Below are 27,940 nucleotides of genomic sequence, written 5' to 3'. Positions count from 1 at the left end.
CAGATCCTACATGTCATGTTTCTAATTCTGCCTCTTCTTGATCTTACCTTGTTTAGACGTCCCGGATTTCTCCGCCTCATTTCCTTCTATTTTTATGTTCAAATCCCAAGGTCCGTGTTACCGATGTTTTTCCAGAAGGTAATTTGCATCTCAGAGACAGGCTTCTAGAATGTCACAGAATTTTCCAAATTATTTAACTCAGTCCTATTTCTGTCTCTTCTCTGGGAATTATCATCAGTCATACAGAGAGGTATAGAAAAGTAACAATAATGCTGATTATAACTGTACAAATGCAGCCCTTTTTGAGGCACGTGTGGCCATGACAGGAGTTAGCGTGGTCCTTCCAGAATCATTTTATTTACCGTTTGCAGCAGCCCCGTGAGGGAGGGTCAGGGTCACAGGTGAGTAGTCTGCTCTCTGTCAACACACAGTGGGTCTGAGGAGAGGCCTCTGACCCCCCTGCCCACATACGCTCCCCCACAGTGTGGGGTTCTGCAGCCACAGATGAGTGAAATGATGGTTAACCCGGCAGCTTTTCATGAGAAAACCATGGAGAGAGTTGAGGAGGAAGGAAAAGAAACAAAGTATGTTTATTTCTTAATATTAAATCATTAATAGAGTTTTCAAAGTATTGAGAATTTTAATTCCGTGATCTTACTGTTTTGCTGTATCGGTATAATTGCTGATTACTGTACTGAACTTTTGGGAGTCAAAAATGCTCACCAGTTTTATAAATAAATCCAGTTTCTGTTTAATTTTCACTGCTTACAATGAATTTAGAATGTGAGGATGACTCTATTTCATCAGAATGATTTTTGACTCAGTTAACACTTTTCACTTTTCAAGTTTAGAGTCACACCCCTCATGGTATTGGGGACATCCGGATGGTTGTCACGAAGTGTAAGATAGTTTATTTTGCTTTCATTAGAACTCCAATCATTAAACCATTTCCAACTCGAGTTGCCCCCTGTGAGCAGAAACAGCCCTGGGACTTGTTTCTGTATTGAGAGGAGGTCCCGTAATCCACTCACCCCTCTTTATTCTGTGAGAGTGATTTCTGAATCTGAGTTTGAAATGTCCCTACAAACTTCCTTCCCATCTATCCTTCAGAAAAACTTTTTTTTAAATGGAGAGATTTATTTCCTAATTTACTGAACTCTCACCCTGGAGGGGATCCTTCAGTTTCATTCTCAGGACCATGTGAAATGCAGATGGAAGACTCCGTGTGTGTTGATAATGGTAGTTACAGGGGAGGGCGGAGTGTTATGCTTTTCTCTGTGTGTATGTTTGAAATTATTCCCAGTAAGATACAGTGCATTACACGAGTACAGTGTTTCTTTTTGAGATGTTGAAAATGTTCTAAAATTACATTGTGGTGATGATTGTGCAACTCTGTAAATTTACCAAAAGCCATTGATTTGTACCCTTAAAGTGAGCAAATTTTTTGTTATGTTAATTATACCCTCATAAAGCTGTTAAAAAAATAAAATGGACCAAATTCCCAGACAAAAATTAATTCGGCAAAGACAGAATAGTGCTGTTTGGAAGACTTGAAAAGCACTGTTGATGATGTATATTTACTTTAATGTACTTTTTTTTACTTACAAATATATTGTAAGAACTATATCTTTAATAGATGATTATCTATAGTTGGAAAGTAACGCGGTATTTTATTTAGGAGTTTATGTGACTTGCCTATCTTTTACACAGTAAGAAAAACATTGAGAATGCTTATAAGACCCTGATTAAGAAATTGGAAGAATGTAGAGTTTCAGCATTGGGACATCTTTTTGGAAATTTTAAATGGGAAAATATGATGGATGAGGTACTGAAACTTTTTTAAAAACTCTTGACTTGAACTGTTTAATTATAAAAAAGATGCAAAAGTTGTACAGAGCCCCCACGCACCCCTCCCCCAGCCTCCCTTCATGTTAGCACCTGGTGTGACCACGTGCACCTGTCCAGCCAGGAAGTTAGTGTCAGGGTAACAGTAGTAACTAAGCTCAGACATTATCTGAATTTCACTTACTTTTGCACTGTCCTTTTTAAAGACAAAATTGAGAAACATATTAGCAACAGACTTTAATAGATCACTTTTTCTGATTATCAAAAAATTCCTCATAAATTTTATTTTTACTGGGTGCATAATATTTCTCTAATGCCCAACATTTAAATTGTTTGAAAATTTGCTTTAACAAAGAACTCCACTATTACAAATATATGTATGTATGTGCGTAACTGGGACATTGTACTGTACACCAGAAATTGACACATTGTAACTGACTGTACTTCAATAAAAAAAAAAAGAACTCTGTGACAAACATTTTGATGCATAAATCTTGGTACACATTTTGTGGTATTTACCTAACCTAGGTACCTAGAACTTGAGTAGTCAATCAAAAGTATCAACATATTTAATGATAATCTTATGTTTTGCTAAATAGCTTTGCAGTAACTCTGTTCCTATTTATATTCTTATTAATAAAGTATAAGAGAAATGATATGTCATATGATTCCAGTGCTATTATCATTAAGATATACTTTGCAACTTTGGAAGTAAAAATATGCTAATTGTTCTTTTTGTTACTTAAGAGGTTAACATTTTTATTATTACTTGTATTTCTTTGGTGAATTACCTGCTCATATTAAAGGCTTAGATGTTTTCTTATTGATTTATAGGAACTTCTTACATATTGAAGCTTTTAACAATTTCACTGAAATAGTTACTATTTTCTCATTGTAAATTTTATTGTTTTAGATAGGAATAGTTATAGTTTTGTGTCATCAAATGTGTTCTCTGTATTTCTTCCAGTGAGATCACTTATGATTGAAAATGTTTTTCTGAACATCACGACATTTTACAATTTCTTTCTGTGACAGGCATGTGAAACGATTTCTCTGCTTAAGCAGCTGTGGCCGGAAGAGTGTGACATTTGACGAGTTCTTTGTGTCACTTCACGCTCGTTGTTCTTGAGTTTGTACACAATGTCTTAGAGAACAGGTCGCAGACTCCCGCTGCTCAGAAAACTAACACCCAACAGGTGCGATCATTATTTTACTGTGAAATACAACACCATGGCTCTCTGTGTTTGAAATTTTATTGATTGTCATTTCCCCAATTCATTTGATTGACTTTATTTCTCTAATTTATATGAACTTCCAAACAAGGGGTGGGGGAGGCGATAGAATTTGTTTCTAAGACTCATCGATTGTGCTGTGACACGATTTGGTGTTTTACTCTGCACGTTTCCCTTAGTCCACGTCTAGTCAAATCTGTCCAGTCCTCCCAGGAAGAAAGGAGCTGGCACTGGTGAGAGCGGGCTACCTTCCGAGGTTCGGGGCTCCTCACACCCCTTCTGCCCTTAAATCCTCACAGTAGCATTTTAGGGGGCGCTGTCATTCTTATTTCACGGATGGGCATGCTGAGGTTCAGAGGGTCCGGGGAGCAGTCCTCAAACGAAGTGTTAAATGCCGTGTGGCGTGAACCCAGGGCTGTCTCGTCCCGGTTCCGCTGGCCCACACGGCCCTGGAAGGGGCAGTCCTGCCTCCCATCCTCGCCGGGGAGACACGGAAGGGCCGAGCCTTCCCCGGCTGACGGGGGCCGCGCGGCTTCGCTGTCCCGCTGAGCAGCCGTCCCTGCGCTGCGCACACGCGCTCACACACGGGTCCCCCTGCTGCCGTGGAAAATTCTAAGAAAAAACGAAGTTTTGTCTCTTTCTTCCGCAGTTTCATAAATGAGCGGGGCTCACCGTGCTTCTCTTGCGTCCTTTGTGTGAGTCGTGTCCTGGTAGCGCATCCCCACGGGGCTAAGCGGGTCATCTCAGGTGACCACCCAAGTGACCTACACCCAGTGTCTCTCTGGAGCGGCTCATCCTTAGGCCCGTTTGGCTCCGGGGAGGCGCTGCACCCTCTGCGTCTGGGGCCGCGACACCCGCGGGCACGGGAGGTGGCCAGGTTACATCCGCCCCCTCCTTTCCTGCTCCCCGCCGGGGACGCCTTCCCAGCCGCGCCGCGTTCAGCGCCAGCTGTACACACGAGGCCGGGTGAGCGGACAGCCTCCAGGGAGGGTCAGGGGTCCTGACTCCTGAGCCCGCGCCGCTCGGCAGCCGCGCGTCACCAGGACAGCCCGCCCCCGGGACGTGGGGAGACCGGCCTGCTCAGAACCGAGGTGTCAGTGCGTGACGGCCGCCCGCACGCGGGGAGCAGCTAGTGGGCTGCCCGGGCGTCGCGCAGCGTCACACAGGGTCACGCAGCCTCACGCAGCGTCCTTCAGCCTCACGCAGGCTCACGCAGCGTCCTGCAGCGCGTCCTTCAGCCTCACGCAGGGTCACGCAGCCCCACGCAGCCCCACGCAGCCCCACGCAGAGTTGCGAGGCGACGTGCGGCCGCCAGTCCCTGACGCGCTCTGGGGCTCGTGCAGGGGGAGCGCCGCGGCCGGGCCCTGGGGCAGGCGGAGGAAGTGTGCAGGCTGCGCTGTCTCGCTGCGGTTCTCCTGCTCCGCGCGCCTCTTCCCCAGAGAGCCCACGCCAGAGTCGTGGCTTCCCGCTGGACCGAGGGCATTCAGACCGCCTCACAGATGGTGAGTGGACGCTCGGCCAGGGGGCCTTGTCTCTGGTGTGTGGGAGCCACATCAGCACGGGCGCCTGAAAGGGTCAGTGGCCTGGTCAGTCCCTTCCGAACTCCAGCAGCTGTGTTTGCGGTAGGACCGGCCGCGCGACGTCTCCAGTCTGAGGGGACCGTCTCTTCTGCTCCGCCTGCGTCAGGGCCGGGGTCGGGTCAGGCCCAGGGTCAGGGCTGGGGCGGGGGTCAGGGCCGGGATCGGGATCGGAGTCAGGGTTGGGGTCAGGCCCAGGGTCAGAGCTGGGGCCGGGGTCGGGGGGTGGGGTCAGGTCAGGCCAGGCCCAGGGCCGGGGCCAGGGTCAGGGCTCGTGGCGCTGTCTCCTCTGCGCTGCGCAGCCCGCCTGTCTGCGGGGGCGTCTGCTGCTGCTGCTTCAGCCTGAACCCCCACCCGTGACCTTTCCCTCATTTTATGTCCCTGGAGTGTGCGTCTCGGAATAAATCTTCTTTCACTCAAAAAAAAAAAAAAAAAAAAAGAAAGAAAAAAAGAAAAAACAAAAACCAGGGTTTTGTGATGTCAACCGGGAGAGAACAGTGACCGTCGTGTTCTGTTCTTGAGAGCCATTGAGGAAAGCAGTCTGATTGCTTATTATTTTCGTCCATTATTGAGGATATTTAGGGAAAAACACGTTGACTTAAAAAAACAGCAAAAGAAAGCCTTACCCAGAAGCCCACACAAATCAGTGCTGATCACTGTTGATATTTCGGTTTATTCTTTTTGGTGTAAATGCTTTTTCTCTGTTATGTGTAATTGCTTCTAACGTTGGGACTACACATAGTTATAGGTGAAGATATATATAATGTATGGTCTATTCCTTTTTCTTTCCACGTGTTTCCCCAGTTTCTCCCTCACTCTGGGTTAGCTTGTTCTGTGATGGCTATTGGCTGTTTTCGATGGGCACAGCGTGGTCTGGGAGTGAAGAGGGCGTTTGTTGTGTTATAGGTGCTGCTACTACCGGGTTCTTCGTGTGTGAGTGTTTCCCTTTGATCTGGGGACTCCATGCCCAGAAATGGGATTAGCAGACCTTTTTTACGGATCTTGACACTTAGAGTCCAAGTGCTCAGGGAGAATACTTTAAAACCAGTCAGTTAGGAAGCCAGTCCACAGGTGTTGACCCACCGCACACTCATTGTGTGAGTCCCAGGGAGGAAACTGAGAACCTAGTCCCCCCACCCGCAGCGCTGTCATAGAGCCATGTTTTGCAGGAGAGACAGATACTGAATTTTTTAAATTATTGTTAAGGAGGAACTGCAGGATGCTTTATTACCTGATAATGAGAAGACTCCACTCAGTCTGAGAAGGATGGCTTCTCCTAAGAAATAAAGAAGTCAGGAAACCCGAGTCTGTCGGTTTGGGCTGGTTTCACTGGTGGTGCCTCTGGGATGTCTGCTGTGGCAGCTTTTGGCATGTGCGGGCAGCACTTCTAGTCCAGGTGCAGAGGGGTGGGCCTGGGTCTGCAGCCGTGAGCGCTCCCAGGGGACACAGGATCATGTGCTTCTGCTGGTGTCCAGTGAAAGTACATTCCTGTGTCCCAGAGCCCACTGGAGAACTCTTCCCTCAGCATTTTTGGTATTCCATCAGGAAGAGGCAAACTGTGGTTCACTAAAGGGATGGAGATTCTGTCTTTAGCTCCTATTTAATTTACTTTAGGTATCTTAGTGTAAGTCATGCCAGGGCAATACACTGAGCCTAGGGATACTGTACGTCAGATACTGAAATAATACGATATAGCATCAACAGTGTTGTGCTTTGAGTTTTGTTGTAAATTTACTTTCGAGAAATACTTAATTTTTGCCAACTTTGTGTAGGTTTAATTACATGTACTACTACTGAATGGTATGTATATATTATTTGTGATATTGATTTACAGATGCAAAGGAGTGCTCTGTATGTGCAATTTTCACATATCCGAGTTTCATAAACAATTTTTTAATGCACAGTGTGCATTAAATGAAAAGAATAGTACAGAGTCTTTCTAAATGATAGGATGCTCTTGGGTAACCCTGCAGGACATGCTCAGTGGTCTTGGCTGGTAGAAAACATCGTTCTTTAGCTAGGGTGGCGTGGATGGCCAGATGTGTGGGAAGAGCACTGTTTATTCCGTGCCTGTGTGAAGTGTGTCCTTGACCTCTGTTACCTCATTCAGACAACACTCCTCATATGTCCTCATTTTATGAATGAAAACCTGGGCTCAGGAAGGCCAAGTGGCCCCTTAGTGCAGCAAACAAATGACCATGTTGAGGTCCAGCTTCATCTCAAGCCTGTGCCACCCCCCGCCCTCTGCTCTCCCATGTTGGGAGTGGCTGATGACCCCTCAGCCCTCCTCTGGTCTCCCCCTTCTCTGAGCTTCACGTGGGTAGCACCGGCACCTGGAAGCGTAACTTCAGGGAGCCTAAGACATTTTGGCAGTAAATGGTACATTCTGAGGCCTCTGGCAGAAACTGAGCAGCTCAGCAAACTGCAGGGGGTGTTTCGTGTTTGCTCCAGTCTTCACAGTTAGAGACCACCTGCGGTGCCTGTCGGATGGAGTGAGTAACGTGGGGGACTTCTGGTGTCCTGTTCTCACACATTACTGTTGACTCAGTGGTGTGATGGGGAAGAATCTGTGGCCTGGGGGTGGAGACAGACCTCATGTGCGTGGTTCCCAAAGTGAGGTCCCCTGGCAAATGGTATCAGCATCACCTGGGACCTTGATAGAAATGCAGATTCCTGGGTCCACCTAGACCCACAGGGATCAATCTCTGTGGATGGTGCCCAGCAATCTGTCGTATTTAATAACCTTTCCAGGCAAGGCTTATGCTGCAGTTTGAGAATCACTGCTCTATGGCTTTAAGGAAATCTCCTCAGTGTTTTATTTGTAGAAAAAACTACAGTCAAGGTGAGAGGTCCCTGCTTCTTTGATATGTATGGTTTAATCAGGAACCATGGGCAGCCATCTTGAGTTACCTGGTTGGAGCTGAGCTGCCCAGCGCAGTAGCCAGCAGCCCCAAGTGGACAGTGGGCACTTGAGACGTGGATAAGTCTAAAAGACACCATATTTCAAAAACTTAGTGTGAGAAACATGTAAGCTGTTCTGTTAATATTTTTATATTGATTACGCATTGAAATGATAATATTTTGGATGTGTTGGGTTGAATGAAAGAAAATGAATTTCAGCTTGTTTCTTTTTTAATGTGACATCCAGAAGATTTATACTAACATTTGCAGCTTGCCTGTGTTACACTTCTGTTGGGTTACTCTGGATTCAGTTCCACATCGATCCAGATGACAGGAGAGCCTGAGTGTTTTATCAGTGAGGGAGTGTGGGGCAGAGAGCCTGCTTTTTCCCCCTCTGAACCTAACTCTCCAGACTCTAACACTGATGAAAGGATGGCTCCACTCACTCACTGAAGTTACTGAACTCGTATCTGCCTTGCTGTGTGCTAAGCATGCTCAGGGAGACATCCTGCCTGTGACTGGCGGGGACATAGATGCACTTTTGTTAACTTGGTGGCTGCACAATGATGTAAGCTAATGAGAATCTTTGAGTTTGAAGGTTTCAGCATCTTCTAGATCCCCGAATGAGCAAATGCTTCTTTTTCTTTAATGCTCTTTTGACCTGGAAATAAAATGGAAAACATTAAAGCCTAAGTAAAGAACAGATGCACATTTGAAAGCAGTATTTCGGTAGTCTTGGATCTGTGGGTTACAGTAGGAGAAAAAAATGTATTAAGCATGAAATACAGATTTCTGTGATTCAGAATACAGAACTATGAATTCATTTTTTGTTCAGTTTGATTTTATTTTAGCTTTAATCTTGCAAGGTATAAACACTCATCATTAACCAGCTCAGAAGGGCTCACATCAGTAAAAAAGGGAGGAGCCTGTCTACCTTACCTTTCAGTTGGATAATTGGCGTGTTTGAGATCATGTTAGAGTTTATTGCTAACGTAGAAATTGTCAATAATTTGGTTTTATTTCCAATTTTCAGAAAAATTGGTGTGACTGTTTCATTCTAAGTAATATAAATGTTTTTGAATTTTGAAATCTGAATTTAACTCACCTTTCCAACTTAAGTGATGAGCTTTTGTTGAAAAATACAGCATTTTACTATGAAGAAGAAAATGTTCAAGGTATCACCTTAGTATATTATAATAATTATACTGTTATCCAGAGGTAGACCTTATAAAGGATTTAAAACTTCAAAATCATTTTTCTATACTTTCAACATATAACATAGCAGTCATTGTCTTTCCACTGTTTGTTTATATATGTGTATAAGTTTTACTTAGTTGCAATCAGAGTGAATGTTGTATTTTAAAACATTTTTAACTTAATATTACTCTACAAGTGTTGTTACAAAAATACGTTTGGGAAATTGGCATTTCTAGGTAATATTAACAGTTGAATTTTCCATTTAAATACATGCATAACATTTTTTCATAACATTTAATGTAATCATCCTACTACTATCAGATATTTAGGGAATTTTAAATTTTTTCCAAAGATAAAGCTGATATATATACATATATATATGTGTGTGTGTGTGTGTGTGTTTGTTATAGGTAATTAATTTTCCTTTCTTTGAATCATTTTATGAGAATAAATTTTCTGTTTATTAATAGTGGAAGAAAAATGACACATTTTAAGAGAAATATAATTGGGCATTATTGAAGCTTCTTTGACCACCAAGTTTTGGTTCCTACATAGTGCAAACATTGGAATGAGTTAGCTTCAGATACATTTAGCAATTCTCCACAAACATTCTAATGTCTGAAAAATCATAGTTTTTGTTCTGTTTTATTGATTGTAAAGCTATGTGTGACATAACATTTCTTACTACCTTGAAGATAGGTGTTCACCATCTGTTATTGTTAGTTAAGATAGTTATAATTTTAAATACTTAGTTATCAAATAGGGAAACAAGATAAATTTTAAGGTCTGCAGTCTCACAGGCAACACTAGGGATCATTTTCCTTTAGGTTCAGTGTGGCACTCACTGAAAATGTCACTGTTTGACAAGTATTTCAGAGCTCTGTGACTTTGGTCAGAATAAGTGTGTCTGTGTATGTGTGAATGACTTTTAGTTCTTACCACTTTGACTCTTACATAGGCCTCCGTTTGAATTTGGGAAATGTCATTATGAAGGATTATGAACATCTCCGGGATACCGTATCAAAGTTGGTCTGAAAGTTTGATGTTGGAAAGCCATTTCCTCTGAGAACAACAAAACTTCCTTTTCTTAGAAAGGCTCCATCACTGATCAAAGGTAAGAAATCTCTAACTTAATTTGAAAGAAAAGCCTCATCCCTCTGAAAATGTTTTGAAACATTTGAACGTTGCTAACTAAATGTTGCAGGTGTAAGTATTTTCCTGGTGCTGTGCATTTTCACAATAAATTACGTACATTGTCTTATCCTTGGGGCAATAATACTTTGTAATTTTGAAGTTTTATGTTTTGCTTGTAACTAATGTTGTTGTCAATTTTTAAAAAAGCGAAATACATGTGATTTCCATTTCTGTCAGTATGGAAGTGTTAGTAAGTGAAATGCTGGATAAAAGACACCAAACATCTTTTTATAAAATCATAACTGAGCTCAAAACAATAGGAGGGAAATCTCAGGAGCCAACAAATGAGGGAAGAGACAGATCTGCAGGTCACTCTGAGAATTTCTAATTATAGGTCTGCTCTCCCAGGAATCTGGGTTTCGGTTTACTCTCTTATCAGGGTCAGGAGGACTGCTAAGCCAGAAAATAACCTTAAAGTGATCAAAGGGACCTGGCACATTCTCCATAGAGCAACATGATAAACCCTGGTTTTACAGGATTCTCTGTCAGATATGAGTGTAAACAAAAATTTATAAAACAGCAGAAGAAATAAGTCCCAAGAGAAACAGGAAGTTACAGAAATGGAACTCTTCAAGTCCTTCAGGATTTGTAATCATCCAAAGTAGAATGTACTATATGTGTGTTTAAAGATGTCTAAAGAAATAAAATAGGAAATTTGAAACGTAAGAAAATAACAACATGATACAAAACATTTCATTCACTTCGTAAAGTAGCCGAAGTTGTGGAAATGAAAATACTGTCAGTGGATAGGTTTGAAGCTGACGGGATTTTGCCAAAGAGAGAGTTTGTGAACTAGGGATAGGTCACAAGAATTACACGTACAAGTAGAGATGACACAGTGTATGCCTTAAATTTACACAATGTTATATGTCAGTTATAGCCCAATAAAGCTGGAAAACATTTGAAAATAACCAAAACAAACAAAGGAAATAGAGATTAAAAATTATAAAATATATGTATGTCTTCCATGTCTTCATGGAATGAAGCACACTGATATTCGCATGACAGGGGTCCCGGAAAGAGAAGAGAGGGAGGAAGGACCTGAGAAAATTTTTGAAGAGATAACAACTGAAAACGTCCCCAACTTGGGAAAGGAAACAGTCACCCAAGTCCAGGAAGTGCAGAGAGTTCCACACAGGATCAGCCCAAAGAGGAGCACACCAAGGCACGTAGTAATCAAATTGACAAAAGGAGAAAATATTAAAAGTAGAATCACTTAAGCTAAAAGATTGACCATAGCAAGTGTTGGCAAGCTGTGAAGCAGCACTACTAGTGGAATGCAGAATAACACAGTACTAGGCTTTTACCTAATAGAAATGGAAACATTTTGTCCAAAGACTTGTGCATGACTGTTTATGGTGGCTTTCTTTGTGATAGACATTATCAGCTTGGAATCATGTTTCTATAACCATGCAATGGAATATAACAACAATGAAAAGGAGTGAATACAGACCTAATAACTACATGAGTGAATTTCTAAATAATAATGCTGAGCGGAAGAAGCCAGAGAATAGATTATTCCATTTATATAAAGTTCTTGAAAATGCAAATTAATCTGTAGTTACAGAAATCATATCAGTGGTTTATTTCTGGACAGGGTCTAGATGTCAGGAAAGGAGGGAAGAGAGAGATTACAAAGACACACAAGAAACCCTTTGAGGATAATGTTTGTATTTGTTTTCTTGATTGTGGCAAAGGTTTCATAAATATATGCATATGTCAAAACATCAAATTGTACACTTTAGATATGTGATATTTGTCAGTTTAACCTCAATGAAGCTGTAATTTCAAATAAAAAAGATAAAACAAGAAATAAAAGACATGGAAGATAGCATGAAGATATGTAACCTTTTATTCATTTGGAGATTCAGAAGCAGAAAATGAGCCAAGGTGGAACAGGCAGTATTTGAAGAGATGATGGCAGGGCACTTGCCTGGATGATGAAAGACAAGAAGGTGCACATCGAGGGCGTACGGTGGGTCCCAAGTGGGTCAGTTAATACCTGCATATGCACATTCAGAAAAATACCCATGCTAGACACAATGCAACAGAATCATAGAATGTAAATGTAAGTATCTTAAAAGAATCAGAGTTACTTACAAAGGAAAAAATTAGTCTGATAATAGACTTTCCCAGTAATAGTGATAGAAATCAGAACTTAATGAAATTATATGTAATTCTTAACGTGTAATTTAAGAATGAAGGAGTAATGTGGACATTTTCAAAAGTACAAACAGAGATTTATCTATCATCCTGTCACGGCTGAAGATAATTTATGCATCATGAATTTCAGGGAGAATAAAATGACCCCAGAAGGAATGTGAAGGAAAGCTAAGGGGAATTCAGGATGTAGTTACAAGTATGGTTTTCTGAGGACAGGGGAGGAGTATATATCCTCTGCCCTTATGTCAGGATGAGTCCCCCAGACAAAGACTCTTGAGTTCGAGGAGGTGGTTGACCCGGGAAAGTCAAATACCGGAGTGTTAGGTAACATCAGGGAGAAAACACAGTCCATGCAGGGTGTTAACGAGTAGGTTTCCATGTGGGCAACTGCAGGTAAGTTATACTAGGAATTTTCGAATGGTGTGCAAACCACTTGGGAGATATCTCACCCAAAGAGCAAGATAGCCAGGGTATTTACCCTGCAACTTCCATCCAGTCTTTGGGGCATGAAATCCTTAGGACGCTGGCAGCATCCACGGCTGTAAGAGGAAGATGCCCAGGTGGAGTTGTAGGGCTCATAGGAAGGTATCAGGCAGACACCGGAACAGTGAGCATCAGGGGAGTAATGGGCAGCCTACCTGGAATTAGGAGCTAGATACTGGATAAAAAGACATTCATTAGCTAGCTGTCATATATACAGTGTGCATGTGACATGTGTGAACACTAGTGTGTGTGTGTTTATCCGTGTTTGTAATATTCAGAAGGATGTAAGGGAAGACGCCAGTGAAACCCAGTAACTTCACTGACATCTGTATCTTCCCCTACTGCCTTTTCATTTTATGTTCGTGAAAGTACAATGTAAGAGATTTCTGAGTGAGACTTCCATGTTCAAATTCCTTGTCCCATAATAGGAAATAAGAAAAGAAATAAACATTTGAAAATAGGAAACAGGTGTTTTTCTATCTGTCCATCCACCTACCTACCTACCTGCCTGAGTGCTGCCCTTCTCATCCACTGCGGTGTTCCAGAGTGTTTTAATGTGGGAAGTAGCTTTATGGGATGGGCAGGAATTGATCAGTGTAAATAGGATCAATGAAAAATGTTTCTTCAATGTGAAATTTTAGAAAATGATGTATAATATGTCTGCATGAAAGTTTCACATTTGACCTTGTCTTAATTTTTTACCTGTGTATAGATACCTTCAAGGATAAGATGCCTAATTTGGGTTTTATTCCAGTGTCATGCCAGGTGGTTGATAAGTTTGTTGGAGACATTTTGAAAGATTTGCCTTTCCTGGTGAGGTATGGGGCTCAAAGAGCCTCAGTAAATACCTGGGTGGAATGAATGAATTACTCATTAAAGACTCTATGAAATGTGACATTATTTATAAATAGGGTATGTTAGATGTAATGTGTTTGTAACACATGAGTTTAATATCAAAGCTTTTTTGATCATAACTAGGTTAAAATCAACATGGTTTTAATCTTAGAGTAAAATCATTCCACCTGTGTGTTTTTAATTAATGAATGAATCGATGAATATTTGTTGATGTTGACCTCACTGTTAGAGACACACAGTGGAGTCTGGGTTCTTAAATCCCTAATGAACTGCTCTTTGGAGCCTACCACCCACATTCTATGACCAAAAGGAAAGGTGGCTGTGATTTTTAAAAATAAATTGTTAAAAAGATGAAATCTGTGCTGTGTTTGGAGGCATGTGGTTTAAAATAAGCGTGTAATTCCTTTCATCTCATAGTGATGACCCTGCTGTAGCTTTGCTGGTCAGACAGAAGGAATTTGATGAACTCGTGCACTGGCATCCTGCAGACCCCTCAGTGACGACTACGACAGGACAGAGTGTCAGTTCAATGGTCAGTGCTGCAACTCTGGTGAAATAAATTAAGATCAGTGTCACTCTCTTCCTGTTATTTTATAATGAAAAGTTGTCGTGTTATGAGCCAAGAGTTATACTTCTTGATTAATAACAGTGTACTAGATGTTTAAAGGTATGTCAGTGAGGCAGGTGAAGGACGAGCCCCCTTGGTTGCTGATGGTCACGTGTCCATGGCACGCGGCTCTCTCAGGAGGAAGTGCATGGATAATGGCATTTGTCCCCACAGAAGTTAGAAGCTTTTTTAAGCAAAGACAGCTTGCAGTTTGACACCTGTGTGTTCCTTGACCTCAGAAATATTGAAGCCAAAGGCTTCTGAGCAGTTTCAGTAGCTTTCACGTCACTCAGTTGACTGCTCGTCACAAGTATAGTGGTTCACCGCCATGGTGCTCAGGTTGGAGGGGCTGTCACAGGAGGCTGGTGACACTGCTGCAGCCAGTATGTCAGTGAGACTGAGTTAGGGACCCTTCTCCCTTTCTCATCCCGTGTCTTCCTCTCATCCTGGTCTATCCCCCGCTCAGCCTTTCCTTCACGTGGACAAAACTTACCGTCAGAAAAATCTAGAAGTGCACTTGGTAAGCTCACTCATACACAGCACTCACCAGCCCTCTGATGAAAACAGCGACCAAGATCCAAAAAAATATGAGGGACTTTTTAGACTAATCCTAACATCCTTCCAAGTGGTTTGACTTGATATTGGCAGATATGGGTAGAAAAATCAACCCACTGAATTATCCTCTTTAAGTGAGGACTGTAGTTTTCTTTGGGGCTGGGAACAAGTCATACCTTTGTTGTTGGGGTTTCCTATGTCAATGGATTTTTCCACAGTGACAGGTTTTCTGAGCTGACAAGATCTTGGCTCTGTGGCCGTGGTCTGGAGTAAGGGTTTTTCTATCAAGTGTCGCAAGAAGGCCTAGATGGGTGTCTTCCTGATTCTGCCTCCACCTTCCCCTCATTAACCTCCTTCACAGAGCGCATGACAGAAGCACTACCCAGAAGCTGTCGTTCTCTGTGGCGTCTTGATGTTTGCTTTGCGAGGTAGATGATGAAAGAGTGTTCTGTCCCTTCCATCCTTTAAGGAGAGTAAGGAATGAGGCTACAGACAAGAGAGAGCTTGACTGAAGATTCCATCTTTAATGGAAGTAATCAGCCTAAATTGCTGCTCCAAACTAAAAGGAGAAGTGCATGTGTGTGTGGGGTGGGGGTGTGTGAGAAGCATCAGTGAGAATGCTGTCAAAAAAATGTAGTTGTGTTGCATTTCAAGTCTTGTCTTTTTCAGAAAAATCTAGAGATCCTCATTATCTTGCTTGTATGGAGGGAAGCACCATTCTTTGCTGGGCAGTGTTGTGTGGCTAAGAACTCAGGGTCGCCTCTGTCCCTGGCGGGCAGGTTGTGTCCACTCTGCTCTTGGGCACTGGTGTCTGGCTTGTTTCTCAGGCCACATTGTTTTGCCATTTTTTTTTTTTATGGCCGGTACCACCTACTGTTGGACTTAAACAGCAAAAAGTCTGATCTTTGTCATTTAGGAGAAAGTTTTGTTTACAAAAAGTATAGATATCCTCATTTGTGACCCTTTGTTTTTAATGTGATTACTCTTAAGAAAGGCAGATTTGGTTGGGATAACTCTAATTCTACAGATTAAAATGAATTCAGTCTCTGTTTTAGTTTCTAGGAAAAGGTGGCCTTGTGGGACGTGTACTCAGGGTCTGAACCCGATTGAACAACATAATTAGTTGAAAATAGTACTTTATTTTTGTATGCAGCTTTTTCATTTTCATAGTTGTGAAAGCAGGGAAATTAGTAAAATATATGAAGAGAAACTGAGCTTCCTGGAATTGGAATTGATGAAGTCAGCTTCACGCATGTTGCCAAGTTACTCTTCTAAAAGTTACATCCATTGTTATTCCCACTGACAGCACGCGGACATGTACTGTCTCTTATTTTTCCCAGCGTTCCTATGATCTTTTAAAAAGTTTTTCCATTCTGATAAATGAAAACTACTGTCTCATAATGAAGCGTGTGTTTCTGGATCCCTGGTGGTTTGGGGCTCTTTACATGTGCTTTCTGGGCAGTGGGATTTCTTTATTCACCAGTTCACTTGTAGGTGTATCTGCCTGTTTTCCTTTTTGTCTTTTTGTTGATTTGTCAGAATTTTGCGTGGTAAATGTATTACTTCTTCTCTATAAATTGTAACAGATATGCTTTTGTCATTTTGTCTTTTTGCTATATTGTGGTCATATTAATGATAATATATTGATGTCTTTGTACAGTCAGATCTACCAGTGTCTTTAGCATTTCCATGTGTGCTCAAATAGATGAAAGTCTTCACTTTCTAGTATCTTCATGCTTATGTCTTAAAGTTTACACTTTAGTCACGGTGAAATTTTTTTTTTTTTGGTATGAATTGTGGAATAGCTGTGTGTGGGTGTGCACACTCTCTGATTCCACTGGTGAGGCCACCTGCCTGGTCAGTGTTCTGCTCCTTGCAATATAGATGTCCAGGGAGATGACCCCAAGGTACAAGGACCCCCAGGCCACACTGGCCACCCCTCCCTCAGCCGTCCCACTCCAGTAGACTCACCTCTTCTCTCTATGCTGTCTTTGTCTGATGTGTGGGCTGCGTTTCCCATTTCTCCCTCTGATGAAACCATTTTTTCCCATTTTATTTGGGTTGAGACTCCTGTGAGGTGAGTCAAGCAGCAGGAAGGTGGCACATGGGTTAGTGGACGCAGAGCAGAGGCTGTGAGGGGTGTGGACCTCCCTGCGCTCCCCACAGTGCTTGTTTGTAGACAATCCATGTGGTTCTCTGAGGTTTCACCTGGACTTTATTATGTGATTAATGGAAGGCTTTCCTTATCAATCAGGCCCTTGTGAACCAAGTGGCAGCCACGGTTCAGAACTGTTTTAACAAAAATCTGCCCAGTGGAGAAGCTCTGTGTGGGGTGTTCACAAGGGACTATCGACACGACGCCCTCAACTCTCAGGTAGGATGCGTATTAATTAGTGCGTCTGTTACTGAATTATGTGATGGTACTTAGAAGTCTCTCTCACTAGAGATTCACTATGTTGGCAAGGCCTGTAGAAATAATTTTCTTGAATTTACAGAAGATGTCATGGCTTTAGAGAAAATTTAACATTGTTTCATTCCAGAGAGTGAGAAACAGCTCACCTTTCTCAGGGACACTTATATTTTGACTGTAGATTTCAGTTGTAGTTCATTGGCATCATCTTGGCTTATAAAGTAGATTTAGAATGGTCTGAAAAACCCAGTGTTATACAAATTAACAAACACTGCTTTCCAAGCACAGTAGCTTTTTCTTGACCTGCCTCGACACGTAGGATACTTACGGTAATTTCAAAAATGCTGTGTCATGGATAGACTGCAGGGCGTGAAATAGGTCACAGGTAGTGGTCCTCCTCATTGAACTCATAGACAGGCAGTTAAGACCAAACACAAAGGGAAACCGTGACCACAGAATGCTGCGTGGGAGACCGGGCTGTGCTGCCGAGGGCAGGGAGCGTGGTACCAGTGTCAGTCCCCCCAGTCCTACCTCCACAGCCTGCACCTGGAGCTGAGCAGGGCAGGGAGTAAACACCAGCTGTCTTGGCTGAACGTGGAGTGTCCCCAGCAACCACCGTTCGTGCCAGGATCTGAGCTGGGGGCCAGAGCATCACCAGGTGTGTCCTGCAGCTCAGCTCCTCCCTCTGCCCGGCCCCCTCCCAGCTGCCAAAGCTGCTAGTCTTCAATGAACATTTTTCAATTTAAACTGTACCTCAGAATCAGATTTTGAGGAAATAAACCTGCAACAATGAACTCTGTTGTTATCACTTTGAATGCTCGTAAATAAGAATTCAAGCTGCGTAACCCATTTGACCTATAAAAACGGCAATTTCGCAGGGCTTAAAGTAATCTGTCACAGCTTTCCTGCAGCATTCTCAGAAGCAGCAGGTGCCTTCAGGAGCTACAGCTCTTTTGTGTTCTTGGAATGGGGTCTGCCAGCCCCGAGGGCTCACCACGTCTGTCTGCACGTGGTTTATTTCAGGTACTTGTCACCGTGCCTGCCTGCTTTGAAATCCTGCTGCTGGCTCCTCATCGCCAGGCGTGGGTGAAGAGGATCAGATACGTGATATTTGATGAGGTGGGTGGGGTATGATTTCTCCAGGTTGAGTTCCTCATTTGGCCACCTGAGGGCGTTTATCATTGGTGGGAGTTGGGGTTGGAGGTCCCCGGCTTCCCGGGTGAGTCACGCTCAGCCTTTTGGCTCCGTTTTCCTGTTTGGACTCAGGGAAGGGCGCCGGGTCTGCAGACCCTTGTCTTTGGTGACTTGGAGCAGAGTTAACCACCAGGGCATAGATTTTCCTGGACAGAGATTTCAAACTCCAATCTTGGACCCTTGCAGCAAAGATACGGGGCTCCGACAGTGATGTCAGTTACGTAAGTTACTTCATCAGTCCTGGTCCCGACAGAAAACAAATGACACTCAAAATAGAACAACTTGAGAACAGCCTTTTCCCCAGGTGTGCAGGGGATGCTGTCATCCAGAGAGAGCAGCTCCGCCTGGGGCTTAGAAGGACAAGCAGGGGGGCGACCACGGAGCCCCACAGGGAGACTGGGGCTGCACTGGCTGCTTGGGGAAGGCAGTGGTCTGAGCCCTGGGTCCTGCCGGGCTCATGGTAGCCTGTTAGGAGGACAGCATGGCCGAAAGACCCATCCTCTCTTCCGGTCTCCTGCCAAAGTCGCCTTTGGCCAGATCCGATGGAACCAGAGGGCGGAGCAGCCCTTTGCAGGAGCCGCTGTGTGTCAAGTTTCCCTGGGCAGAAAGGGCGGAATGGAAAATAATGGATATAGAATAGGGCAAATTAGTCTTTAGAAAACTTTTATAGCAGCCTTAAGAATATTTTTCCAGGGACTTAAAATGACCCATTTGCTCCAAGGAATTTTCAATTTAAAGTGGAAAATGGTGATAAGCCTGTGTCTAACTTAACTTTTCTCAGTGTTGTAAACTTGGAGTGACCAAACACGGTGATGCTTTTCTTTGGTTTGAGTCTGATTTATTGTGTTTATTTTTGCTTGGTTTGTATAAACTGCATCTTGAAGCCTCGAATGTTCATGTTCAAAAAAAAAAAAAAACCCCAACAACGTTGTCTTTGCGATCTAATCCCTTGAGTTCTGCTCTTATCTCTGAACTCTGAAATGGTGTGACGCTGGGGACCTGGTTCCCCAGTTTTAGGTCAGGGCAGAGCTGACGGGCTTTGAAGGCTCATGTCTGTTCTGGCAGTCGGGGAAAAGTGTCACCTGTGTGAAGCAAAAGGTCACTGCTCAGCGGAGGGGCATGTTGTCTGACTTGGGCAAAGCCAGATGGGCAGCGGGATGTTTTTTTAAAATGATCTGGCTCTGATGGGAAGTCTTTCCCAGTTTGTTGCCAGGTGTCATAACTTGATCTGTGAAAAGATCATCTGAGAATTTTCCCTAAACCTGGTTCAATTTGCTTTATTTGGTCAGAGGACATTTATTTGTTAGCCAGCATTTAAGGAGTATGTCCGCAGTGCCAGGCACAGTGGGTGCTGGGGGGCCCAGAGGTGAGTCAGAGTCAGAGTTGGACCATTAAGCATACACGGGACTCTGCAGCCCTCGTGGGTGCATCCTGGAGAGAAGGGGCAGCTGGTCTTGGTGGTGACAATGGCAGGGCAGCAAGAGGATCGCTCTGCAGGAGTCAGAGACGTCTTCTAGGGCAGTGACATTGAGCCCGGCTCCACAAGTGGAAAAGGAAAGGGGGCAAGAGCATTTTAATCCTAGGGAGCAATAGACATGGGCCTTCTGGGTAGAAAGTTGTGCTCTAAGAGCACAGCCAAGTCTGGTGTGTGGAGGGAGTGGTGAGGCAGGCGGGGCTGGGAGCTGCCCTGACAGCATCGCCTGGTTCAGGGGTCTATATTTTGTCCCACGTGCAGTGGGAGGATGGTGGAGACATTTGACTGGGAACGTGGCCTGATCTAGTTCATCCTTGAGACTCGTCTCTTGGTGGTGAGGTGAAGGACGCAGGGGCGGCAGGGAGTGGGGAGGGTACTGAGGTGTTGCAGCTGCAGTGTGATGCCGGTGTGGTGGGGAGCAGACTTGGAGGAACTGTAGAGATTTGAAAGACACTTTTGAGAGAAAGACCAAGAGGAATTATTGATGGAAGTTAAAGAAAATTTGTGTCAAGATTTTTTATTTCCTGAATTTGCCAGTATTTATGTAAACTTGGACTGATGGATTAGAGGTAATAGGAAACTATGTGTGACCTTCCAGGCTTCTGTGTCTTATTGTCATTTGGTATTTTTAAATTAACTTAAAATATAAACTAAAACAAACCAACAAAAACAGTTCACCAGTTTCTCCCACCTCACCTCCACCTTTGCAACTACTTATGTGTTCTCTGTATCTTTCAGCTCTTTTCTTTCACAGGTCAAGCTTTTAGATTCACGTGTAAGTGAGATCGTTGTCTTTCTCTGATTTATCCCATGTAGCATAGTACCCTCGAGGTCCATCCGTGTTATCACAAATGGGAAGGTTTCATTCTTTTCTGTGGCTTTTTTGTGGAATAACATTGCATTCTGTATATACACACCACCATGTCTTTACCCCCTCACCCATCAGTGGACACTTAGGTTGCTTCATTTCTTGGCTGTTGTACATAATGTGGCAGGAAGCATGGGGGTGCATGTATTTTTTCGTGTTCTGTGGATAAACATCCAGGAGTGGGACTGCTGGATTATATGATAGTTCTCATTTTAATTGTTTGAGGACCCTCCATACTGTTTTCCACTGTGGCTGCACTGATTTATATTCCCACCAACAGGGATTGTGGGTTCCCTTCTTTCCACATCCTCGCCACCATTTGTTACTTGTGGTCTTCTTTATGATGGCCGTTCTGACCAGGTGTGAGTGGTACCTCACTGTGGTCCTGATGTGCATTTCTCAACAGTGAGTGATAGTGAGCATCTTTCCATGTGCCTGTTGACCATCTGTGTGTCTCCTTTGGAAAAAAGGTCTGTTCAGACCTTCTGTCCATTTTTAATGGGGATCTTTGTCTTTCCACTGTCTCTCCACTGTCTTGCTGGAGAGATCAGAGCGGAAGTCTGGGAGCATCTTCTGGTCATGATCCGCTGTCCCTTCCTGGCTCTATCGGCCTCCATAAGCAACCCCCAGCATCTCACCGAGTAGGCATTGGCTTCCAGTCATGGAGAGAAGGCTGTTCTAGTTTGAATGTTTGGAAGTCACACTCTCTGTATGGGTTCTGGAGAGTTTCATAACTTCCTGGTGGATTTACTAGCTTATCTCTGGATTCAGGGATCAGGATCAGAGTCTCTGGGCCGCCTTGCTGGTGCTGAACAGGGACACACTCTTGAAGGGAAACCAAGGACGCCCCCAGCCAGGTCTACAGTTGAGCAGGAATTTCCCCCATTTCTCGAAAACTGTTGGCCAGAACTGATTGATTTGTGTCTTTTTCTTTGTCCTCTACTGAGAAATAAAATTAAAATGGTGTAAAATGCCACACTCTGCCGTGGACCTTGACGCTTCTTACACTGTCCCACGTTGGAGATGTTCGGAAAGACAGTAAAGCCTAATTAGCTGGAAGCCCCACATCATTTTTAAATTGGGCTGGATTTTTGCCCACTAGCAGTCACAGTTACAGGGAAGACTCCTCTTTACCAGGCACTGTTCTAAGTGCTTCATGTACATCAATTTATTTTAAATGGCCAACAGCACTTACGATTGGCAATTCTCATTACTGCTCTTAGATAGGGTTTCTAATGCTATTATTATTATTTGCATTTTAAAATGTGGAAAATGAGGCACAGAGAGATTATGTGATTCATCCAAGAGACCCAGCCGTGTAAGGAGGCCGGGATTTGATCTGAGGCAGCCTAGCTCTGGGGCTTGTTCCCTTCAGTACAAACTTTAAGAAACATGTGATTTTCTCTGTTTAAAATATTTGATGTCACAGGAAATAGTTCCATGTTCTGCCTAAATAATATGCAGTCTTAATTCTGAGGTGGCCACAGTCAGTAAAACGGTGCTGGAGACAAGCAGACAGTACGATGGCAAAGAATGCTGCCTCTCAGAGACCCGCTGGTCCCCGCACCGGTGTGCACAGAGACTACGCACTACCGAAGCAGTCTTACAAAGTGAGACTTGGTAGGTTTGGCACATTCATAGGAGTTTTACCTTTTCCCTTGACGTTCTCCCAGCCCCTGTACGTCCACCTACTGGAACCCTTGCTCTCCTTCCCAGTGCTCTACAGGGAGAGGTACAATGATTTGGAGAAGCACGTATGTTCAGTTAGGGATGGTGGGATTCATTTCGACCATTTTCACCTGTGTGCTGTGCTGACCACGGACCACGAGAGTGAGGCTCCCGCCAAGCTTGTTCTGAAAGGTGTAAATTATTTGTGTCCTGTTGAAAAGCTGCCTGGTTGACACTTGGCAGAATTACAGAATAGACACAGTACGAGTTATGTCACCTTAGTTTGAAAAGTAACAGGAACAACTTCATAGCTGCACTGGTGGCTCACAGGGGTCTGGCTGGAGGATGGGAAGCCGGAGAGTACTGGTGTCCCAGCACTTCCCGGCCTTTCTGACCTGTTCCCCTGAGTTAAGCCTTGGACTGTTTCCCTCTGACAAAGTTGGTTCTGACAATTTTTACTGGATTTTTTCATGTTTCTGGGGAAGGATGGGCCCCTGGACCTGCCTTCTCTGCTGTTTTCAGTGACGTCACTCATGTTTGGCACAGTTTTAACACATGGAGAATAACCTGAGTAATAATAATGTGCTATTATATATGAGACTAAAAATCGGACTTTTTCAGCCAAACGATGAGCCTCTTTACTAGTTCAGTCGATTTAGGGCTACGTGGAGCTTAGGTGCTGGATGCAAAGGGTGGGGGTGTGTCCTGAAATCTCTCTGTCTCTGGTTTTATTTAGTCTCTGGGAAGGCCAGCAGTTCTGTGGTCATTAATCGTGTCTATTAACTGTAGATTGAGAGCACGTCCAAACACATTTATTCCTTCAAGTGTTATCTGTCTTTTTTCTCTAGGTTAAATACAGGAGACACATTTAATCTAATCCAAGATTTTGCACTTGTCACTCAGCCTCTAAGGTAAACATTCCTGCGCTAGAAGTTCTTAGAACCAGCTGTGTTGCATTAAATACAAGTATCATCAGTAGTGATTCAAACCCTTGGTCTTGGCCAGGATTTCACTCAGTGAATTATGCAACAATGAAGGTGACAGCGTTGTGTTGGCCTTTAAGCAACTAAGTGAAGCATTAAACAGAAAACTTGGGAAAGAAGGAAGGCCCCGACAATGTCCCACTTAACTGCACACCATGCACCTAGGAAGCAGAGGTGGCCAGAACCCCACCCTTCATGTCCTAGGACATGGGTCACTGCAGAGGACTACCCTTTCCTGTAGGACTAAGATAAGATTTGCAAATGACCCCTTGTTACCTGTCACCACCCTCAACACACCCTCCAAGTTCCCGTTCTCTGTCTCATAAAAGACTAGCTGAACTGATTTCCCCTGCTGACCAGCTGGGCAAGATCCTGCTCGCTTGACCAGACTTTAATCAGCCTTCTCCTGTCTGTCCCACAGGTCCCTGAACTGTAATCCACCCTAGACCCTTCCTGAAAGCTGCCTGGAGGCTTTTCCAGGTCACCTGTCCCCGATGGTGCCCAATCCCAGGTCACTGTGACTAGGAGGTTAACTGTGCAGTCACACCTCACACCCCCACCCTCACCACACTGGATTGATTCCAGCCTTTTGTACTATCCCCATAAAACAAGGGTCTTTTCCTGGCTCACCTTGGCGACCCTGCAGATCTCGTAGTCAGTGTGTTTTCCCTCTTGCACTAGACAACTCCACTCAGTGCGAGGTCTTTTCGAGTAAAGTCTCTCCTTACCTAAGTCTGGATTTGTTTCTGATTTGATTTTCATGCTGCACCAAGGAAATAAAATGTACTACTTAGCTAAAGGATAGATTTCACCATGTATCGAACAACTTACAGAAAGATGTCCCCTGGCGGAAAGGTTTTAGTTGATTATCTAAGTTCTCATTCGGAATTCTGATATTTTTCATCCAACAACTTTAGCATGTATGATAGCCATGATAAACGTCTCAAATGATGACTCCTTTTAACTTGAAATGCTATGATCTTTTTAGACAGAAATGAAACCCAAGTTACAATTCTGTGACATCATCCACTGTAGCAGTGAGCTGAACTCTCAAAGGTAATTTCAGAAGTCTGGTTATTCTGAAATGTTTCTCAGTGTCCCACGACCTTCCCCCAGCCAGACCCGGTACCTGGGCACGTTTTCCTTCCTGAGACCAGTAGAAACGGGTCTACAGGGACTGGGCTACAAGCCATTGAAAGTGCTCCATGTTGAGTAGGGCGCACCCACCAGCATCACTGGTCTGTCTGGATCGCTCGCCTGTGTGTCCTCATGTCCCTTGACTTCCTTAACTGCTGCTGTCCTGTGGTCTCGTCTGTGTTTCCCTGCTTGTCCCGGGAGTCCTCTGCTGTGGGCTCTCCCGTCTCTGTCCTAGCTCTTACTCCTAGCTAAATGGTGTCATTAAACTGGGTTCTCACTCAGATCTGACCTCGGCCAGTGTTTCTTCTTGGCTGCTCCTAACTTACCAACAGGACACAGGAGGGGCCAACCTCTGCCCATGGCACAAGCACATACTACTTCCAAGACACTTTGATGCTGACCTTGAGGAATGAAGAGAAAAACGAGGTGCAAGGGCTTTTCTGACACGGCCGGGGTCAGCGGCTGGTTAGGCACTAACGCAAAAAAAGAAGTAACTGGAGGTTAAGCTGCCTTTACCAGAGTGGTTGTCAGACACACACACACACCACAAGTGCACACACGCCTAGATTTACATCTAAGTCCCTTACACACCTGACCTTGAGGAGCACATGTCTGGCTGTACTTTTCTGTTCTGTGTCTTTATTTTCCTTTAAAGGAGCTTTAGATGTTCACTTAGCTTTACTGCATTTGTGCTGAGTCTTGAAGTGTCTGCGTTCCCCTTGGTCTCCCACAGCACGCTGGGACCGCCGTAAGAAGACTCAGTCGTTATAGGAAACTGAAGGTTCCCATTTAAATAAAACATTTTTCAATGCAATAATTCCTTTTATTATCCCATTACATACAGTTTAACGATTAGATAGTATGTGCAAATCCAGTCTCATGTATTTTTATCAATAGGTTTTCTTTGGCTTAGAATAATTTTAAAGATAAGAAAACATGATTCCATAGTGTTGTTGTAATGCTGCCAACAGTGCAGATCAGGCACACAGTCTGCGTTTTGGTGTCTGTGGGAGTGTGGTCCTCCGGATCCTCCTCCCTGTGCTCAGTAGTCCTCGGCATCCCCAGCACAGAGGGCTAGGAGAGCTTTCTCGTAATGCCCAGAAGCGAAATTCTGAAAAGAAGAAAATATGATGCATTTGAAATACGGTGTCATAGTGTCTTTAAAAAGAAACATCATTCCTCCAGGCTGCAGTGTGAGAGACCACAGGCTGTCAGTGTTTCAGAAACTGTGTGTTTTTTCACCTAATGATTTAATGTGTCCTGAGAACTAGTTCCAGTGGAGGTTATTGGAAAACAATGAGAGTTGCGGTCAGTGGAATGGGTTTATATAAAGTTGATTAAACTCTGATGTGTATTTGTAAGAAGAATAACTTAACAGCAGAATTAAATTTTCTCCTCAACTTTGGAAAGAGGTGTCCTGATACTATTGTTATAGTCTGTGTGGTGTCTGGAGGGCAGATTGGACAGTATGCCTCAAATGGCTTAAAAATGTTTATACTCTTTAATGTGGTAATTCCACTTCAAGGAATCTAGCCTAAGGAAGTAGTTATCAGTTACTTATAAGCACGAGATTTATGCTCTAAAACATACACCATAATATTATATATAGTAGTGAAAAAGTAAAAATATGTAACATATGGGGGTAGTTTATGTACTTTACAACTTACACAGTGGGATACCATGATTTAATACAAATATTTCTTAAGTAGTAAAACATATTAATGTTTACATATATTTTTAAAAGGACAGAAAACACCTACAACAAAATTTTATTACAGGTTATCTGTGGTGGAGAATTAGGGAAATTTTAGTCTTTTTATGATTTTCTATAATCTGTAAGTTTTTCCAAAAATAATAGTAATACATAAAAGGAATTATAAAACCTATCTTTGTTAGAATTCAACTATCATATTAATGTTCTCTTACACAAAGCCGTGTAATTACAATTCCCTGCTTTAAATGCACATAGTAAAGTTGCATTAGTTACATGTAAATATTAGTAGATTTTGAGGTGGCTGTGGTTAATCACTGTATATGTATTAGACCTAGTTTATTCATTTAGAAAATGAGTTCTGACATGGATTTCTCAATGAGAAGTGTTTATCATCCCTGAAAGTTAAGGGTCTGAAGTGGATGTAAGGAGAGTTTTCTCAGAGACAAAGGAGTTACGCTTCTCTTCCCTGCTCCATCATTTCTTCCTCTTGGGAACTACTTCAGCTGCCTGAGGGCCTGCAGGGGGTTCTGGGTTTTGTGTTCTCTTGGTCCTTGGGTTATTGAGTTTCTTCTGGTTCTCTCAATAAACTAAAAAGCCATTTTATGCAAGTGAAAATTAACGGAAACAATGTGGACAGGGTCACCGGACTTGGCTCCGTGCAGAATGTGAGTTTAGGTCCAGTCCCAGGGCCCGTGCCTGGTTTCATGTGCTATGGGGACTGTCTTGAAGGTCTCCATACTTTTTTGAACAGGGGGTCAAACATTTTTGTTTTCCGTTGAGTGCCCAGAATTACATAGATGGTCCCCATATTTCTGATCATTTTTTGCCTAAATTTGTCAAAATCCAGGGCAAAGTTTAGATGTGCCAGAATGAGGAAACTGGGCTGTTTTCTTCTGAGTTGTTGCTTCTTTGCCCTTCAAGGTGTGTGCAGAATTGCTATAAACCACTGATATGGGGGATCTGAGTGGCTGCCCTGTGTCTGCGACAGCAAGAAGGAGGGCTGCTCTCAGAAGCCCCTTCACAGTGAGTGTGGTCCTGCTGCAGAGCCCGTCCAGCCTGATGATGATCACACTTGGAATTTAGCTCGTAAAGCAGCATTACAAGATTGGGGGTGAGTATTCACATGACCGCATCGGTGACTTTTGCTTAAAACACGTCGAAGAGGACAAAGTTTGGTCACTGGGGCGAAGGGATTTCTTCACCTGGTCATGCACTAACGTAGGCAGTCCCCACCAGAATACTTGATAGAGTCCAACACGACGGTATTTAAGTTAAAGCTCTTATTTCAGTTTCAGAAAGGGTCAGACATAGGTGAAAATAAACCACGTGCAGGAGACTTACTTTGATATCATGAAAGAGGGACTTCCCGTATCTCTCTTTGTACCGTTTCCTTATGGTCATCAGGTCTATTTCACTTCTGGCGATTATAATCCTGATCACGGTTTTATTATGGAAACCAAAGTCCTAAGAGACGCAGCAAAGGCAAGAAAGACAGTGAGGAAACCATACTGTAATCTGTCTAAAATTGGCCCATCCCCTTTCCTGTGGCCTTTGCTCCTGTCCTTGTCCAGGGCCAGAGCTGTGGTGCTGGCCTCATCTGCAGGGACCTCCCCCTCACAGCCTTGTCAGCCTTCCCAGGGTCTCCTCGCCTCTGCCTTACAACACGCGAATCTGATGTGTGTTCCTTCTAGGTGCAGATTCTTCCTGTGACTTTGGGGATGGGTCCCAGCTCTGTCACAGGGACACTGATGTGTAAGTGAGACAGCAGTTGTTGCATATTGATTTTGTAGTCGGCTTAGTGTTGAAAATTGTACAAATAAGAATTCTGGGTACTTGAAATGTTTGCTGATTTAACCACAAACACTGAAAAATCAGTGTCTATG

The 27,940-nt window shown here is 43.5% G+C and overlaps 2 protein-coding genes across 4 annotated transcripts in view; one reads left to right on the top strand and one right to left on the bottom strand.

The window, feature by feature from the left end:
* The first annotated feature begins 123 nt into the window (after positions 1–123).
* Positions 124–22,993, top strand: DDX60 (DExD/H-box helicase 60). Its single transcript, XM_032470832.1, is given in 14 exon segments — positions 124–138; positions 4,421–4,579; positions 8,589–8,730; positions 9,711–9,866; positions 13,305–13,410; positions 13,865–13,929; positions 13,932–13,979; positions 16,494–16,516; positions 16,864–16,983; positions 18,043–18,139; positions 21,082–21,196; positions 22,033–22,175; positions 22,272–22,382; positions 22,908–22,993. Coding segments are annotated over 14 exon segments (1,386 nt in total).
* A 2,220-nt stretch (positions 22,994–25,213) lies between these two features.
* ANXA10 (annexin A10) overlaps positions 25,214–27,940 on the bottom strand; it is a 55,949-nt gene continuing 53,222 nt past the window's right edge. For all 3 annotated transcript variants that reach the window (XM_032470902.1, XM_032470904.1, XM_032470903.1), the window contains 2 exons: positions 27,399–27,521; positions 25,214–25,454 (listed from right to left, as the gene is read on the bottom strand). In XM_032470902.1, coding sequence (XP_032326793.1) covers positions 25,386–25,454; positions 27,399–27,521 — 192 coding nt within the window. In that variant the 3' untranslated portion in view covers positions 25,214–25,385. The remainder of the gene's footprint in view (positions 25,455–27,398; positions 27,522–27,940) is intronic.

Source organism: Camelus ferus, chromosome 31 (assembly GCF_009834535.1).
Source record: "Camelus ferus isolate YT-003-E chromosome 31, BCGSAC_Cfer_1.0, whole genome shotgun sequence".
Lineage (NCBI taxonomy): Eukaryota > Metazoa > Chordata > Mammalia > Artiodactyla > Camelidae > Camelus > Camelus ferus.
This window is presented reverse-complemented; position numbering and strand designations above follow the sequence as displayed.